Source organism: Lissotriton vulgaris, chromosome 3_1, assembly GCF_964263255.1.
Source record: "Lissotriton vulgaris chromosome 3_1, aLisVul1.2, whole genome shotgun sequence".
NCBI classification, from domain to species: domain Eukaryota; kingdom Metazoa; phylum Chordata; class Amphibia; order Caudata; family Salamandridae; genus Lissotriton; species Lissotriton vulgaris.
In genome coordinates, this window is record NC_141689.1 from 843598235 (window position 1) to 843616912 (window position 18678).

Here is an 18678-nt window from a genome sequence, read left to right on the forward strand (position 1 = left end):
ATAAATACTTTTGTAAATTAGTGTTTAAAAAAAGCAGTTGGTGTGTAACAGAGAATTATTATATACTTACTATCTGATTTTGCACATGAAGAAATATGACCATGTAATAGGAATTGTGTTGGAGTAGTTTCTATCAGAAAAGTAGGAAGACATAAAAATAAAATAAGTGTAAGACTTAAGAGATGTAAGGAAAATAGTGCACTTCTAATTTAGTTTTCTACAAAAATGCTGTGTTACTTACTTGATTAATTAGCTAGTAAGCTGGATCTTTAAAGATGTTTATTCTGCAACAAAATCTTCAAAGTGTTGGCATCTACTTTCCAGAGAGGTAGCAGCAACAAATGGTAGAATGCATGTAGCCCTTTTATAGTATATGTGTTATGTGTGCTTTGATTTGATTGGTTGTAGGATGTAAGGAAGCATAGTATAGGCTAGTTTGAATTTTTTTAAGTTAATTGGAGTGTTTGTTGATGTGAGAATGGTGGTATGTGGTTGTTCCCGCATTAAAGCAGGTTCGTGTTTAAATGAAATATATTTATATGTCAAAATAAGTAATGAAAATGTTAGTTAAATGCAAAGAATAATAGAAAATGATAAAATGCATGTAATAGAATGTATAGTAAATGTGGTTTAATAGTAATTTTATGTAAGAAACAGGTATTATATGTGAAACGTTTTTTTTAGTGAGAAATGACTTTTATTGATGATAAAGATGGTATTTTAGAAAAAAAAGTGTGCAAACATGAACTCGATATTTTTTTTTTAACGATATTGTGGTAGTCTATATTTTTGTAGTCGATATTTTTGTAGTGTTAGGGCTAATTTCATGTCCAACGATATAATTGTAGTCGATATTTTTTTAAGCGATATTTATGTATTCGATATAGTTAGTACTCGATATTTTTTACTCGATATTTTTGTAGTTTGTGTTATAAGTATAGTAAGTCGATATTTTTGTCGTCGATAATTTGTCAACGATATTTTGGTAAGTCGATAATGTGTCCGTCGATAATATTTCAGTGATCCACAGGGAGCAGTAGGCAGGCAGGCCAGCACATAAAGTTACTAGGCAGAGTGGTATTCCCTCCATTAACCCAGCCGGCAGCAGTTCTGCACAACAAAGCAAGTAGTCCCAATTGAGGTTCTTCCTGGTAGCACAGCGGGTCTCTGGCAATGTTCAGTTTGGAGAGCCAGCAGCATCTGGTTACAAGTCCCATGCAGTGTCTAAAAGACATTGGGTTAGAGCCCCAGTACCTATACTCAAAAATGTATGTAATCAAGAGGGGACTTCAAAGGAACCCTTAGAAGTGTGTAACAATCTCTTTTAACCCAGCCCTGGCTCCAGGTGATCAGTAGTGGGTAAATCAGCCCTTTGCATGAGGACTTGACACAACTGAGGTTCCGTGATTCTGAACTCGTTCAATAAAGGTCGTCGTACCTAGACGATTTTGGTATCAGCGGATCGCAAATGACGAGTGCGGTATGTACAAGTGTTTTCGTCATAATCGATCAATGGAGACACTACGTATTCAGGGATTTCGTTCGAACCTACGGGTTCCATTTTGTGTATGGCAGCCATTTTGTGGTTGCCCTCACATAGGCCGATGACTGCGGCCGAACGAGTCCTTGGGACACGTACACCTTTAGCTGACTTCTGAGTGACCTTAACGAACTGACTCCCTTGCCCCCCTTGCTCGAGGCTGACCTCGTTGAGCCAGTTCCTTGTTAGGCAGCTGGTCAGATAGAGATCAAAGAGCAGGACATTGCTGAGTTTATGGTACATGCACACACCCTTCTATTTTACTTCTCATCTATTTCTGTTCCTTCCTTTATGGTCTACTTATGATTTAGGTTGAGGTCCTTTTATTATGGGTTTGTCCGGCCTGTCCGAGCAGGAATGTTGGATTTTGCCTTGTCATTTCTGGTGGGCTGGACAACTGAAAGTGGGCTTGTCGTTATGCAATACTTTTGAAATGTCACTGAATGATTGGTCCGTTTGTAAATAATTGATGCTAGTCAGGAATGTGATTTTTGGCATAAAAGACAATGTCTCGCTTTACTAAATTGTGCAGTCTCTAGTGAACCACCCGTGTTGTGCTTCGTAGACATCTGTTCCTGGTTGCAGCCAATAAACTTGGTCTTTGACATCACCTAGAAGTGTCCTGTGTCTCTGTTTGCCAAGACAGGGGAACTCGAAGACATCAGGTGTTTTCCCTGGTGCCGCTGGGTTCTAAAACCCGGTTCTTCACAACCTATACAAATGTAAAGTGTGAACCACCTTTCCCAGCCCAGGAAGACTATCTGTATGCAGACAAATGCTGATGTATCCCCTGTCACACTGAGCCCTTCCTGTGTTGTGGCTGTCTGCAAAGTATGCACCAAATGTAGCTGTTACCCAGCCCGAACCTGTATTGGAATCAGGCTACAAAGCACAAAGAGTCATGAACACAGAAAAATGCCCACTTTCTAAAAGTGACATTTCTGAAATATTCTGAAATATTAATGTAAAATCCAACACCAGTAAGTAGGATTTATCACTACTACTTTAAACAGACCAAACATGGCAACGCCACTTCTTTCTGATCAGAAATGACCACTTAAATGCATATAAGGAATTTCCCAATGCTAGCTTCTGAGAGCAGTAAGCCTTACAGGAATGGAAAACGAAGAGGTTCTTTGTCACTACCAGGACATGAGACACATAAAGTCACGGATTCCACCTTTTACTTACAGAGCACACTGCCCATAGGGCTACCTAGGGCCTACATTAGGGGTGTCCTGTGTGTACTAAAAGGGGAGTTTAAGGCGTGGCAAGTAGATTTAACTGTAAAGTCAAAGTAGAAGTAAACTGCACCACACAGGCCATGCAGTGGCAGGCCTGAGACAGGTATGATAGGCTACTTTAGTGGGTGGCACAAGCAGTGTTGCAGGACAAATTGTAGCATTTAATTTATAGGCAATGGGTATTTGAGATGTCAATTATCGAGAGACTTACAAGTAAATCAAATATGCCAAACAAGGGTATGCCAACCATACCATGTTTGAGGGGTGAGCACATACACTTAAGCACTGATTAGCAGTGGTAAAGTGCCCAGAGTCCCAAAGCCAACAAAAAGAAGGTCAGAAAAATAGGTGGAGGAAGGCAAAAGGTTTGGGGATAACCCTACATCACTATGCATGAAGAATACAGAGAAGATATTTTAGTATGAATAACTTTCTTTTAAGTCTAATCTTAAATGCATCTGACGTTTAAAGATCATTTTTAAGATTGATGCCATGAGTAAATCTCAATAGTGGTAGGTGGACTTGCAGATTCTATCACCTAGAAATACCAATGAGGGATATTCCTTGAGAAAAGATGGGAAATCATCTTTTGCCATTTATTTGTACTCAGCTTAGGGGAAATTTGGGATGGTAAAGGTTCAAACAAGGTCAAAACAAAATACTCTTTACATATAAAATTCAGGTATCTAGTCTCTGAAACTTGATTGTTTGGACCTTATTACCCATCTCAATACTGCAGCGGGCCACTGTAGAAGGCCATATCCACAGTTTGCTTGTATGTGTGCTGCAGCTGGCGGTTTGTGATTTTGGTGAAAACCCAACCTCAGTAATGTTCTTATTAAATATTTTCTTCTAACTTGTATCATCTAATATTTCAACTTGAGTGACACTTACCTAGCAGACTAAACGAACCCGGCAAAATACTTTAATGCTAAAGAAAGCTATGTTAAGTTTGTTTTTCTGCAAACTGAGTCTATTTCCCATTATTTCTTGTGGTTCCCACCTTCCTCCCCGAAAACCTGTTCTATCTTTTTTTGAAGAATTCACCTAAATTCCCCACACCTTCGCTTCACATTTTTGGTCAAGCTTGGGTTGTCTCCTTTACGATTTCTTCTTAAACTCTCCCTTACATTACCTCCCCCATTGCCCATTTCCATGTTTCCCCATGCCCCTATGTCCCCTTGTGTCCCAACCCCCTTCCTGCTTGGCCTCCTTGTCCTCATCCCCCTTTTTATCATTCCTTCATCTCTCGTCTGACCTACACTACCACACACCTCCCTTAAACCAGCTTCTCATTTACTTCCCCTTCCTCCACTTTTTCACGCATTTTTCTTTAATTTTTAAGGAGGATGAAATCGCTCCTTTCCCATTCTTCAAGCTTACAGTTTCTACCCCTTTGCCCCCATGCTCTGTACCCCGTTTTTAATTACCTTTTCAGTCGATTTGGTAATTCTATCAAAGGGGATTTAATTTTTTCAATTTTAGTTAGGAAGGTTTTTACGCCGGAGAAGGAGGCTCCTTTGTATATCTGCTGCAGAACTGCAACTGTGATAATTGTAGTGAGTGCAAAGAGCAAGGACAAGAGAACACTAAGGGGCATATTATCAAGGAGGTTTATCTCCGCTTTTTTGGCTTTAAAAGCCAAGAAAGTGGAGATAAAATTATCTCCCTATTACCTAGCTGTCGCTAACACCAGTTAGCGACAGCTAGTAGGAGATAGCGACCATCTTGGGCCCCACTTTGCATGTCAGTGATATTTATCACTAATGACATGCAAAGTGGGCGTGCCAAGATGTTAGCGACTGGAAACAGTCGCTAACATCGCTATCTCCTATAACCAACTTTTGGAGATATTCGTGTTAAGCGCGAATATCTCCAAAAGCTAACACCTGCCCTGAGCAGTTCTTAGCCATGTTATCCAATGGGAGGTGGATAATATGGCTAAGAGCATTAGCTCGGTAATGCATGAATATCGCTGACTTTTCTGCGATATTCATGCATTGCAGCGATTTTCATCGCATTTGCGATAAACCTTGGTAATACCAAGGTTTATTTGCGGTAAAAATCGCCGCAGCTCAGCTGTAAATTTTTGTCTCTAACCAAGCAATAGCGATAATTATCGCTATTGCTTGGTAATATGCCCCTAGATTCTAGTGCGAAAATCCGTTTATCTGAATGAAACACAACACGGAAAACCTCAAAGTATCCAGCACATCAGGGGTGGGTTCCTTCCTCTGTAATTGCCTGATCCAACACTTCATATACTCTTTTGCTTGCCATTCAAGTGAGCTTGGTGCTGTGGCCCAGAGATTTATTCAATAAATCAAGCAGTTTCTAGTTTGTGTTTGCAGGCTTTGGCGTTCAAATGGCTTTTTGCTCTTTGTCAGTAAATTGTTTGAAAATTATTTAATAGTATTATTGATTTTTTTTTCTCTTTCTAAGCTCAGCTTTGGCGGGATTCCAGCACCTGGAAAATCGGTGTCAATATTGCACAAAAACTTTCATGGATGTTTTGAGAACCTTTATTACAACAGTGTGAACATTATCGATTTTGCCAAGAGTCACAATCCTCAGATACATGCAATGGTAAGAATACCGCTTTGTGCTACAACGTTGTACATTTGTTTTTAAATAGAGGAGTGCAGTGTTCAAAATATTAACTCAAGGCACTGTAGTTGTGCTTGAAAAATTCACACTCTTAATTTCCGTGCCAATTGTAGATGGTTGTGTGGGCTCCGAAGTTCTGGTCGAGCACAAACGAGAAAAAATGCTTCCAAAAAAGCAGCACCGTCCTTAACTTCTTAGAAATAACTCAAATTGTGTCCCACGTAACCATACATTTTTAAAGAAATAAAAAAGGAAATGTACTCTGATGCGCAGCGATAGGTGCCAGCAAGAAGAATACGCGCATCCTAAAATTCAATCTAAAGTAGCAAACTGTGAGTCGGTTATGGCTGTCAGGCAGCTGTCCAAATGCTGTGAGCCCGAATCTGCAGATGGTGCAGCTTTCAGCTCTTAACAAGGTCTATTAGTCTGCTGATTTCCTTTCCACCCAGGGCCAGGACATTACGCAGTTTGAGAAGCTCCAGTACATTCTAGGTGGCAAGGCGTGTTCTTCCAACTGCTAGAAGGGTGAATCACTGACTGCAGGCATTACGTGTGGCTGCCATTTTAAACAAAGTTCTCATCCGCCATTTCTGGTCCTGATACTTACAGAATATGCATTATTCAAACTTTCTACCGAAGTTTCACATCAACTTTCAAGTCGGGCTTATTTAGCACGTGCGTTAAGGTTCGTGATAATAATAATTACACGTCTTCCCGTGCATTTTTTTATTCTTACAGATAGTATCAAAAAAGAAAATTTAAATATATATGTGCAAGTACAGTGGCATCATAGATTGAACATTCATGCAAGAAAGATACAAGAAAACTTTGTTAAAGCAAATCATTATAATAACATTAGGAATAGTTTAGATAAGCATATATGGGACAAGGCACTTGCCTCATCGAACACAAATATAGATATAATACAAAATTCATACTGAGACATGGGTTTACTAGGAAGACATCCATCATGAGTCTAAATTACACCAAATACTGTTATACATCCCCATTTCATTATTTCTTTTTTCATGTGCATGTTCGAAAAATGTAACTTCACCAATGAAACAGGGCGGGGACTTGGTTGAATTCCAGTGCTGCAAGATCAAGGAGCGAGCCTCAGACATCATAATAAATATAAACCTACGTTCAGATAAAGGAAATCATCGAGGCCTGGAACTTCTAGTAATCCTACATAAGACTGTAAAACGCTCCTACAGAAAAGGCTTATTCATTAGTGAGCTCAGAAACCTTGCTAATTGAATTTAGAATGCATGCTGTGCAGGACAAGTAGTGATGACATGAAGTCAATTCCCTTCTCCCTCTACATGAAATCTAAAACAGCGATTACTAACAGAGGGATGAAACTTGTTCAATCATTTAGGGGTATAATTAAGAATTCAATGGGAAAGATGCTCCATGCGCTTAAAATGTGCAGTCCTGAACGGCTTATAACTAAAGAGGCTCATTACGATGGCCGTCAGACGAGTGTCTGATCACCATCGAAGAGGGATTGAGCCCGGCCCACGAGGAACCAGCAGTCCCACCCACCATATTTTGATCAGACCGCTGTGTAGGCAGTCGTAAAATGCCTTTTTCTACTGCAGCTTGTGCTGCAGCCCAGAAAACATGCATGCACCATGTACTTGGCACGATGTTGTGCCTGGCACATGGTGCATGGATGTTTGTGGGGCACCACATGTGCCCCCCTGGCCACTTAGCTGTGGCCCACGGGGGAAGGGGACCCTGCTTAGGGCCCCCAAATTCCCTTTCCGACTGTCTTTTCATTGCGTAAACATATATACTGCATTGGATGGTGCCGGTGAACTGGAGCCTTGTCTCTGGTACAGGATGCCACAGTATGTACACATGTCGTACATGTTTGAAAATTGAATAAAAATAATTTTTATAAACATCATATTTAAAATAGCATAAGCTTGGCCTACAAGGAATATCGAATACATTGCAATAGCTTTTGATTTTCAAATAACTGAACCATAACTTCTTACCGATACTACTGTCTGCAATACCTAGTCGATCCTAAGATTACCATGAGGTATTGTGTTTGAGGTTAGCAACCTCATCAAAGTCCATACATTCCTATTTGTTGAGTCCTCAGTGGAGAGGTGTAATCCAAAACCAATACAATTTTTCAATAAAGGAAACTCATGACAGTTTGGTATATATTTAATTCTTTAAAAACTTAGGGGCATATTACCAAGCAATGCTTGGTTAGAGACAAAAACTTACCGCTGAGCTGCGGCGATTTTTACCGCAAATAAACCTTGGTATTACCAAGGTTTATCGCAAATGCGATAAAAATCGCTGCAATGCATGAATATCGCTGAAAAGTCAGCGATATTCATGCATTACCGAGCTAATGCTCTTAGCCATGTTATCCACCTCCCATTGGATAACATGGCTAAGAACTGCTCAGGGCAGGTGTTAGCTTTTGGAGATATTCGCGCTTAGCGCGAATATCTCCAAAAGTTGGTAATAGGAGATAGCGATGTTAGCGACTGTTTTCAGTTGCTAACATCTTGGCACGCCCACTTTGCATGTCATTAGTGATAAATATCACTGACATGCAAAGTGGGGCCCAAGATGGTCGCTATCTCCTACTAGCTGTCGCTAACTGGTGTTAGCGACAGCTAGGTAATAGGGAGATAATTTTATCTCCGCTTTCTTTGCTTTTAAAGCCAAAAAAGCGGAGATAAACCCCCTTGATAATATGCCCCTTAGTTTTTTCGCCAAAGTAGCTCCTGAATTATTTTCTAACAATTTTTTGCTAACTTTGGTGAAGAAATCCCGGTGTCCTCCATCATTGTAAAGACAAAGGGCCTTATTATGAGTACGGTGTTCCTGGGACCACCGCATTTAAACAGTGTTCGTCCGACCGCCACCACCCTGATGGGTCCATCAGCTGTATTTTGAGTGTTGTCATGGGCTTGCCAGGAAACTTCTGCCTCTGTCAAGATCAAGGATCCCACTGTGGCGGTGGTCTTCAAATGGCCTGAATATCTGGTGATGTTGATGCCGGCACAGCCAAGCATATTACAATCTGCATATCCATCGCCCTTTTCATGGTGGGGATCCTGCCTTGAAGACAGTAGTGGAAATTCAGGTCCAGCCACATCTGCGCCTGTGGGTGAAAGTGGAGGGGCACATGTTGTGCCCCCCTGGAATTACACCCTTGTTCCTGCATGATGTGGCATTCATGAGATCGTGCATGCCACACCATGCAGGAATGTGCGGCAGGCACTCTCAATGTGGCGGTATGATGTTAAGGCTCTCTAGGAGCCTAACACAGCCAACACTGTGAGACCGCTGCTGTACCGCTCGCCCGCCCTGGATTAAACTCACCACGTCCTTGTTGATCTTCCCTGGAATGCCGCAATGGTGAAAGACATAAAAAGGCCCTAAGCAATTGTCTAAAATCAGGACACAATACATATCATTCAAACGAGAAAAGATGTCTAGTAGTGCAGCCTGATAATAGGATTGCAAATTAGGCAGAATAAGCCCAACATGCTCTTGGTGAAATATTAATTTAGGGAACTCAACCAGGACTGGTGATTATTCCAAATAAAGCTGTGTAGCAGCGAAATAAACTCAGAAAAATAATGTTTTAGGAATTCTGATGGGGATATTTGAAAATAAAAAAAAATGAAAAGAGCAAAACTAACATTTTCCTTTAAGCAATTTTACCAGCATTTGAAAGAGAAAGATATACCCATTTTAAAAGGTTACATACTTTAATCAATGTGGCCTCATAAATGAATGTGAACAAATCATAATAATTGGGTGTAACATAAATACCTAATTGGCTGTGTGGAATTATATCTATGAACAAAGGTTTGTGGAATATTGACAGCGGTAGCATTAAATAAAAGTATTACTGTTTTCTCCGGATTGATTGATCCAACATCTATAACATACTCAAAAAGATTAAGAAGTTGACCTTGAATGGGTGTATAAAAGAAATCTTCCCATGCATTTTGACTGTGTGATACCTAATTCTTGACCACATTAGTAAATTCCAAGGTGTAAAAAAATGAAGTTTCTTAAAATGATGAAAAATGCACAAATATGCTTGTTCTTGCTTCTAGAAATGTCTCTAATATCTTGGAAACATGTAAGAATGAGCAAAGTTTTTTTATATAATGCTAGTGAAGCTCTTGGTTATAGGGTACTCTTAGGGCCTCATTACAATGGCGTGGGACTGCCACCATCAGCCCTTCGGTGGAGGTCCCACCACCATCGGTGACTGCCCAAACATGGGTCCTGTGCTCTCCATGCCACTGGAGTCAAGCTATCCTGGCTGAAGAGGGGTGAAACCCAGAAATTGGTCCTATGATTCTTGTTTCCAGTCCAGGGAGGACCTGGCCTGGCAGTTCGGGCTGGACTGTTCCCATTGGACACAGGGTCGAGACTTATTTGCATAAGACTGGGTTCAAACTGGAATGGCATGGTGAGCAAAAAATCGATGGATATAGGCCCAGATCTCTGTATTGGGGTGAATGTATGACATTGTTCTGAAGTCTGTCCATCAATTGTTTTTGCATTTGTCACCCCTAGTGGGGTGGGTATGCCCAGATGTGGGTCCCGTGCTCTCGATGCCACTGGAGTCAAGCTATCCTGGCTGAAGAGGGGTGAAACTCTGAAACCGGTCTTAGATTGCTTGTTTTCAGTACAGGGGAGACCTGGTCTGGCAGTTCGGGCTGCGCTGTTCCCATTGGGTACAGGGTCAAGACTGATTTGCACATGGCTGGGTTCAAACCGGAATGGCATGGTGAGCAAAAAACGATGGATTTAGACCCAGACCTCTGTACTGAGGTGAGTGTATGACATAGTTCTGCGTTCTGTCCATCAATTGTTGTTTTTGCATTTGTCACCCCCAGTGTGGTGGGTACGCCCAGACGTGTGTCCCGTGCTCTCCATGCCACTGGAGTCATGCTATCCTGACTGAAGAGGGGTGAAACACGAAACAGTCCTAGGATGCTTGTTTCGAGTCCAGGGAGGATCTGGACTGTCAATTCGGGCTGGACTGTTCCCATTGGGCCCTGGGTCAAGACTGATTTGCATATGGCAGGGTTCAAACTTGAATGGCATGGTGAGCAAAGAAATTATGGATCTCTCTACTGGGCAAATGTATGGACATCGTTCTGCATTCTGTCCATCAATTGTTGTTTTTGCATTTGACTCATTATGAGGGCAGTCGGAGAGACCGACCTCCACGGATCCGAAGGGACCGTCTGAGGCTCCGCAATCCTTACAAAGGTGGTGGTGCCTGCCAGGTACCACCATAGGGATTACAATGTTCTTTCCCACCAGCCATTTCATTTGGGTCTACCCGCCATGAAAAGGCTGGCAAACAGGAACACTGGGGGTCTGTTGCAGGCCCCCTTTCATCCCTGGCCTTCCGCTTTGGGATTTTGGGGGCATCTATGGTGTCCCCTACATATCAATGCACCATGTGGCAAGCACCGCATGGTGCCTGCCACATAGTGCAGGGATATGTCTGATGTGTATTTTTTGTACAGTGGCATGTGCTGCAGCCCGCAGCAACTGCCACAATACAAACCTAAAACATACACATTGCGACCACCATGTAGGTGGTCGTATTGTAATACCTATGGTGGGATTTCCGACAGCAAGTCGGGCAGTCCCATCCCCGATATGATACCATCATAATCAGGCACTTAGTTCTTGCCATTTCCTGACTGCCTTTCCCAACAACATATGCTTCAAGTAATCCTATGTTATTTTATAAAGGATTTTGTAAAATCAGGTTATATACTTCCTGAAGAATGCATCTGTTGAGGAGGTCTTACAATATACTAACGATCCTTAGAGATTATTGGGAATATAAATATAAATGTAAACAGTTCACAATGCCTCTTTACACCTCACATGATCTTTTATATTGGTCCATCAGTAGCATTTTTCACGGCAGAACACAGTAAATGTCAAGGACCGACTCTCCATGCACTGTATTTGTTTGTTGATTCATTTATTGTATTTTAAAATGGAACATGCACCTGGAAAGAAAGGCTGAGTGATTTTGGTGGAATATTGCGAAGATTGAAGGCACATGTAGTTTATTTTGATAAAAGGGGAAGCTGGCCTACTCCAATGCGATTATAATACTCCAAGCAACAGCTGTGGATAGGATGGTAAAGCTTTTATGATGGCTAAGAGGGTCATGCACCAGCCTTGAATTGGCTTCATAGAGGGTTTGAGCTTAGCTACGGTGGCTAAAGTACAGCTTTATGCTGTAGCCCAGCTTAAGAACTTCTGCAAGGAGTTTGGACTTCCTGCCAAGTGCACCACCAGGAAAGGGGAATTGCTAAAGGCCCTGAGGGCCTAGGCAGGAGCTCATTCCATACCGGGTTGGATCACAGGAGAGGATGAGAAGATGGAGGAACTACCTGCAGCAGAAGGGGAGGATTTGACCGCTGGAATGGGACTCCCTTCCAGGGCAGGGAGTAGCATCTCAACCCATGGCCTGTCCCCAGAGGAACTGGCGGACAGGAGAGAGAAGAGGGAATTCAAGCTGAAAATGGCTAAGTTAAAAATGGAGGCATAGTAGAAGAAGGCTGACAGAGCCTTAGAAGAAGGAAAATTGCTGTTGGCTCATGACCTGAGTTTAAAGGAGCTGGACATCAAAGCCAGAATGGCAGATTCCGCAGTGATGGTAGAAGCATACACGCAGTGCCTGAGGGAGACAAAATAGTTGGTATCCCCAAGGATTTAGTGCCCAGTTTTGTGGTGTAAGATGACATAGACAAATGTTTCCCTACCTAAAAGATAGCCCTGAGGGTCCACAAGGTCCCAGAAGAGCATTGAGTCTGTGGTCCGCTGAAACACATGTCTCCTGTGGGGTGTGAAACACAATTATAACACTAGATGTTGGGGACCAAACCAGTTACACTCCAATGAAAGCTATTTTAATTACAAAGTTTGGTTGACCTCTGAAGAGTACTGTCAAACGTTCAGGGAGTGCCAGAAGCTGCCCAACCAGTCTTTTTTTTTTGTGAAATATATTTTTATTGCAGGAATCAGCAAACTGTTATATATATGACCAGCATCAGAAATTCACTAAAACCAATTAACTGCATCCCGCCCACCCCCCGCAGCACGTTTTCATATACAATCGTTCAGCCCACAGTCCAAAAGTCGGGCGACAAAATCCAGTGGGGGCTCAGCAGGAGAGCAAAGCTGGTCCGGATGATCCACTGTCCGTCATCTGCTTTTCTAAACAAGCCCCAAAACCCAAAAGAAAATCCCACCCACAAAACACTAAATTACAAAGAAATCCCTCCCCAACCCAACCCCGCCATCAGTGTATGGTAGCAGCCGCAGTAGGATTCGTGAGAGGACCCAAGATGGGCGTGTCAGAAACAGAAAACGCCATCGCCTATCGGGACTCGGGGCGCGCTGCAATCTCGCTATCAGAGTCGCTGGGGGCGCAATAGTCCCTGAGGGCCTGCACTAGTGTCTCCCATTCTAGCGCTGCCTCCTGTGCTTTTTCGTTACGCTGTCTCCCAGCTAGTTGGTATCTCAGCGTGCTTTCTCCCGCCGCCCACTTCAAGAGTTCGCTGTGCCACCTGCCCCCAGTCGGACCAGCTCGTGCCTTCCACTTCCTGGTCACCTCTCGTTTGGCCAAGAGAAGCCCTAAATCAATAAATTTACTGGAAATTTTGTTTTTGGGGGTATGTGGAAACCAATGCAAAAGTCCCACCGCCGCATCGACCGATAGGGGTCTCCCCGTCACCTCCGTCAGGGTCTTCCCCACTTCCACCCAGTTGGAGGACAAACCCGGGCAGGCCCACAACATATGAAGAAGGTCCGCCTCCGGCGCCGGGCATCTGGGGCAGGTTGCCGAGCCCGTGGCGAAGTACTGTTGGATTTTCGCCGGGGTCAGGTATGCCCGATGGAGTATGTAATAGTGGACCAACTGAAAATGGGCGTGGCGCGTCCCCTTCCAAGCTCGCCGCACGAGTTGAGACCAGGTCGCTTCCGGGATCTCCTTGCCTATGTCTGCCTCCCAACGGGCCCGCAGGGTCGTAAGGGGGGTCAGCCCTTCATTGATCAATCTACCGTAGAGGCAGGTGACCGCCTTCACCGTGCCCGCAGACATCATGACGTATTGGCACACCGGAGACGTAGGAGGTTCCTCCTGTCCGCCTTTCCAGTGCGCCTGGATCGCTCGTACCAGGGCCGAGTGCAACAGGAAGTCTCCACGGGGAATCTCGAAGCGGTCAATGAGCTTCTGAAAGGGCAAGAGTACCCCAGCCTCATAAAGATCCCCCACCAACTGCAACCCCGCGTCCTCCCAGTCCGCCAATCGTGACCAATCACCGCCATGGGGCAAGGCCGTCAACATCCCTAATGGTATTTCAGGCGCATATGGTATTCGCAATTGGCCCCGGGCGTGAGCCCGGTTCCAACACAGGCGAATGGTCTTCTCCTCCAGCGTCAGGTCTTGCAAGGTCAAACGTTGGCGTAGAGCTATGAAGGATAGGACATGCCTGGCCATCCCTATACCTCTCCTGTCCTCCGGGCCTCGGAATTCCCTGGCAATCTCCTGGGTGAGGGTCTGGAGCTGCGCCGCCAGATAGTATTTCTCAAAATCCGGCACCGCGAGCCCACCCTCGGCTTTCGGCCTCATCAGGGTTTTAAGGGCCACTCTACGGCGGCCCGAGCCCCAGAGGAATCCGACTATCATCGACCGTAGGAGCTTAAATGTGGCTGGCGGGACCCAAACTGGTAGCGCCCGGAAATAATACAGCAGCCGGGGAAGAGCCACCATTTTGAGGAGAGCGACCCGTCCCGCCAACGAAAGCGGTAGCGTAGCCCAGAAGTCCATATTACCCCGTAGAGCTCGACTGCATCTGGTAATGTTTCCATCCAGGAGGTCAGATGGATCATGATAGATATACACTCCCAGGTACCTGAAGCAGTCAGGTTCCCATCTAAGCTCTCTATTGAGGACTGGACTAGGGGTGCCTCTGCGAACCGGGAAAAGGCATGTCTTAGCCCAATTCACTCGTAGACCCGAGACCTCCCCAAACGCCGTGAGCGCCGTCTCAGCTCCATGTAGGGCCTCGACTGGGTCCTCAAGGAAGAGCAACAGGTCGTCGGCATATAACGAAATGTGGTGCGGGCCCGAAGGTGTCCACAAGCCATTGTAATGCGCCCCCGATCGGAGTAGCAGTGCGAGAGGCTCCACCGCCAGCGCGAAGAGAAGAGGGGATAACGAGCAGCCCTGTCTCGTGCCTCTTTCTACCGGGTACTGCGAGGAAATTAACGGACCCGCCCGAACCCTGGCCGATACGGAGGTATATAAGACCGCGGTCCACCTGATGAAACCCTCGCCGAGGCCGAACCGCCGCAACACAGTGTGTAGGTAGTCCCATTCCAAGCTATCAAACGCCTTCTCTAAGTCCACCGATAGGACCACCGGGCACGGAGCATCCACAAGCGGTTCACCCAGCAAGCGGAACAACCTACGGATGTTCATTGTCGTGTTGCGTTTGGGGATGAACCCAGCCTGGTCCTCATGTACCAGGGAGCTCATGTGGCCCAGCAGTCTCGAGGCCAAGATGCTGCTCAGAATCTTATAATCGACCGTCAGCATCGATAAGGGACGGTAGGACGCCGGATCGGTCGAGTCCCGCCCCGGCTTGAGGAGGGGAACCACCAGGGCCTCGCGCATCGAGCCAGGCAGTCGGCCAAGCCTCTTCGCCTCTCTATATACGATCACCAGTCTCGGAGCCAGGAGGTCGGCATAGGCCGCGTAAAATTCCACAGGAAGACCGTCTAGACCTGGGGTCTTATTCTGCGCCATTTTTTTAATGGCGCTGCGGATCTCCCCCATTTCAATATCGGACCCCAGGGCTTTCGCCACGTCAGGCTCCACCACTGGGAGCTCCAGGGGCCTCAGATAGTCCTCGAGAAGGTCAGGGTCTTTGGCAGCACGACTGCGATATAACTGGTCATAGTAGTGCCGGTAGCAGCCTAAAATCTCCGGTTGAGTGTGCACCATGGTCCCGTTCGCCATGCGCATGGACGTCGTTAGTGAGGTCTGGCGCGTAGGGTTAGCCAGCCATGCCAGCAATGCGCTCGATCTATCCCCTTCTGCAAGGGACCGAACCGAATAGGCCTTGTAGTCGAAACAGCGCAGCCGCTCGACCTCTGCCTCCACCGCCTCCTTCGCCTCCGCCGTGCGTCCCTGGAGTTCAGGGTGCCCGGGGCGGCGGAGTTCCAACTCTCGAAGCCTCCGATCAGCCACGTCCAAGTCATCGAGGATAACCCGCCTCATACCTACCTTCTTGGTGATGCAATAACCCCTCACCACCACCTTAAAAGCGTCCCATTCCAGTGCTCTCGAGCTCGCAGAGCCCCCGTTGGACGTGAAGTACTCCTCGATCTTATCACCTAAGTCCGCTCTGAATACGGTGTCCTCGAGGATCTCAGGGCGTAACTTCCAGGTGGGCACCGCCGGCGCCCCCGGAAACCAGCGAAGGGCCAGCAGGAGGGGGTTATGGTCCGAAATGGTCCTAGTCAAGTATTCGGAACGGATGGCCGCTGAAACCAGTTCAGTCGAGCCAAGAAACCCGTCCAGCCTAACGTGCAACTCGTGAAGGCCCGAAAAGTAAGAGTAGTCTCTAGCGTCGGGGTGTTGTGCTCTCCAAATATCCGTCAGACCCCAACGTGTCTGCCAGTCCCTACGGCCCTTGGCCACACGGTGGACCGGAGAATCAGGGAGGGGCGGGTGCGAGCGATCGATCTCCACATCTACTACCGAATTGAAGTCCCCACCGAGCAGGAGGGGCCCCGTGAAAAAATGGGCCAGCGAGCCCGATAACCTAGAAAGGAAGGCAATCTGGTCCATGTTAGGTGCGTAAACACAGCAAACGTTCAGGTCCCTCCCCCCCAGAGTGCCCGAGATGGCCACGTAGCGCCCCTCTGGATCTACCACTGAGTTTGTGACCTGGAAGGGAACCCCAGCCCTAATCCAGATTAGCGCCCCCCTGGCATACGCTGAGTACGACGTGTAGAAGACCTGCCCCCTCCATCTACGCTGTAGCGCCGCCCCCTCCGCCTTGTTCAGATGGGTCTCCTGCAGCAGCGCCATTTGTATTCCTCTACGCACTAAATAAGCGTGGACTTTGTGCCGCCTAGACATGGTATGAAGCCCCCGCACGTTCCAAGTAATACACTTCACATTAGCAACGTCAGCCATTGTCCCATACTGTCCATGCAAAGTCTCCCCATCTGGGTCCCAACAAAGAGCGAACAACAATCCCCCCAGCACTGATGGCGGCCATTTCCCCCAACCAAAACTCAACAACTCTTACGTTAACCAAACCCCTGCCCACCCTCCCCAGAACAGGACCCAAATAACTCCATCTAGTTCCCATCCAAACCATGCCCCAGAAAAACTCTTCGTCCCCAACTAATCCTACGGTCGCCACCGTAGGAAGGCCTTAAGGGCCAGGTGCGGGCTGGGTGGTGGCAGTGGGCCCTCGATGCCCTGGCTACCAGGACTAAAGCAAGCCCAAAACAGTAACGGAAACCCTCGGGGCAAAGGCAAGGCACCCCACCCCCCGCTTCTCCGGAGATCATGCTGAACCATCGGCTCCCGCCACCTCCGCTACGGGCCCCCACCCAAAAGGATGCAGCTCACCCCGTCAACCCTGTCCATCAAGAAGGTCCTCAACCGATTTCGGCGTGATCACCGGCGTGCTGATGCTATCTGTCACCGAGTTCTCCGAGTCCGTCGATGCCCCCTCGTCACCAGGGTTCTCTTCTTCCGCAATGGTATCATCTCGTGAACCAGACAGTGCAGACAACACCTCCAGTACTCCTTTCCGCTCCGTCGATGTCTCCGCAGTAGAAGGGCCGCCCGACCGGCCCCGGCGACTCCGCACTCTCGTAGATCGCCGTCGCTGTCCCGGCTCCACCGTTGGCTGAGATGCGGAGGCGAAACCATCTTTCCCAGCTCTATAAAGTTCAAGCCAGTTACAGGCATCCTCCGGGGTATCAAAAAATTGAGTCTTGTCATCGACAATGACGCGGAGCCTTGCAGGAAATAGGAGCGAGTATTGGATGCCCTCGCTCCGGAGCTCGCGCTTGACCGCCAAGAATGAAAACCGCCTGCGTTGGCTTTCATATGTGTAGTCCGGGAAGATGTTCACCTGGCTGTTCTCCACCTTGAAGGGGCCATTATGTCTAGCGGCATTGAGGATGAGGTCCCTGTCGCGAAAATGCAGGAGGCGCGCCACCACCGGACGCGGTGCACGGCCCTGTTGCGGTGGCCTTGCTGGGACTCTATGAGCTCGTTCAAGGGTGTAGAAAGAGGATAGGCCCTCCGGGGCCACCGTGTCTCGGAGCCAGGCCTCCAAGTAGGCCACCATGTCGCCATCCTCGATCTTCTCCGGCAGGCCTACCACTCGGATGTTGTTGCGCCTGTTACGGCCTTCCGCATCCTCCGCTCGCTGCTCCAGGGCAGAAATCCGGGTTAGGGCATCTTTCATTGTTGCGGCCAAGGTTCGCTGCGCCGGCTCCAAGGTTTTCACCGAGCCTTCCACTTCTTTGACCCTGTCCGACAGCTTGCCGTGATCCGCCCTGAGGAGGCCCAGGCTCGTCGCCACCTGGGCAATGTCCTGCTGAAGGGCCGAGCGTGTGGTCGCAATCGCCTCCAGGACGCGATCAAACTGTTGCTGCAGCGGCGCGCCATCAGCACTTCCCGGGTTTCCATGGCCTTCCTTGTCCGGGGTCTCCGAGTCAGAGGCGGCCGGGGTGGTCCCCTTGGCCCCTCTCGGCTTCCCCATGTCGCGGGAAGCGCACAGTGTGGACTCAGATGAAGGTGCCACGAGTGCGGGCGCCGGCTATAATTCTCCCGAATGCTGGCCCTCGGGGTGAGGGCCGGTGATCCTCTTCTCCAGGGCCAGGTGGATCCCCACAGTTTCGGCTCGCGCCACCACCGTGTCGTCTGAGAGCGCTGAGGAGGAGGCGGAGACACTCGGCGCCAGGCCGGGCAGGCCCGTCTGGTTGACGAGGATCCGGAGCGAGGGCCACCCACACCACCAGAGACTTTGTGGCGCCAGGGGGTTGTGCTTCCCATGGGATCGGGTCGATCGGGGGATGCAGCCAAGCGCCGCGTCGGGGGTCGGCACCACCGTCAGGACCTCCAGGCGTCCGTGTGCCGGGGTTCACTATGGTAGGGGCTTCCGACCGTCCGGGCGCAATCACCAATATCAGAGTCTCAGCAGGGCAAAG

General features: G+C 47.5%; 1 protein-coding gene across 1 annotated transcript in view; it reads left to right on the forward strand.

The window, feature by feature from the left end:
- CNTNAP4 (contactin associated protein family member 4) overlaps positions 1-18678 on the forward strand; it is a 1879337-nt gene that overhangs the window by 1087642 nt on the left and 773017 nt on the right. Inside the window, exon 7 of the mRNA XM_086961154.1 lies at positions 5227-5370. Coding sequence (XP_086817280.1) covers positions 5227-5370 — 144 coding nt within the window. The remainder of the gene's footprint in view (positions 1-5226; positions 5371-18678) is intronic.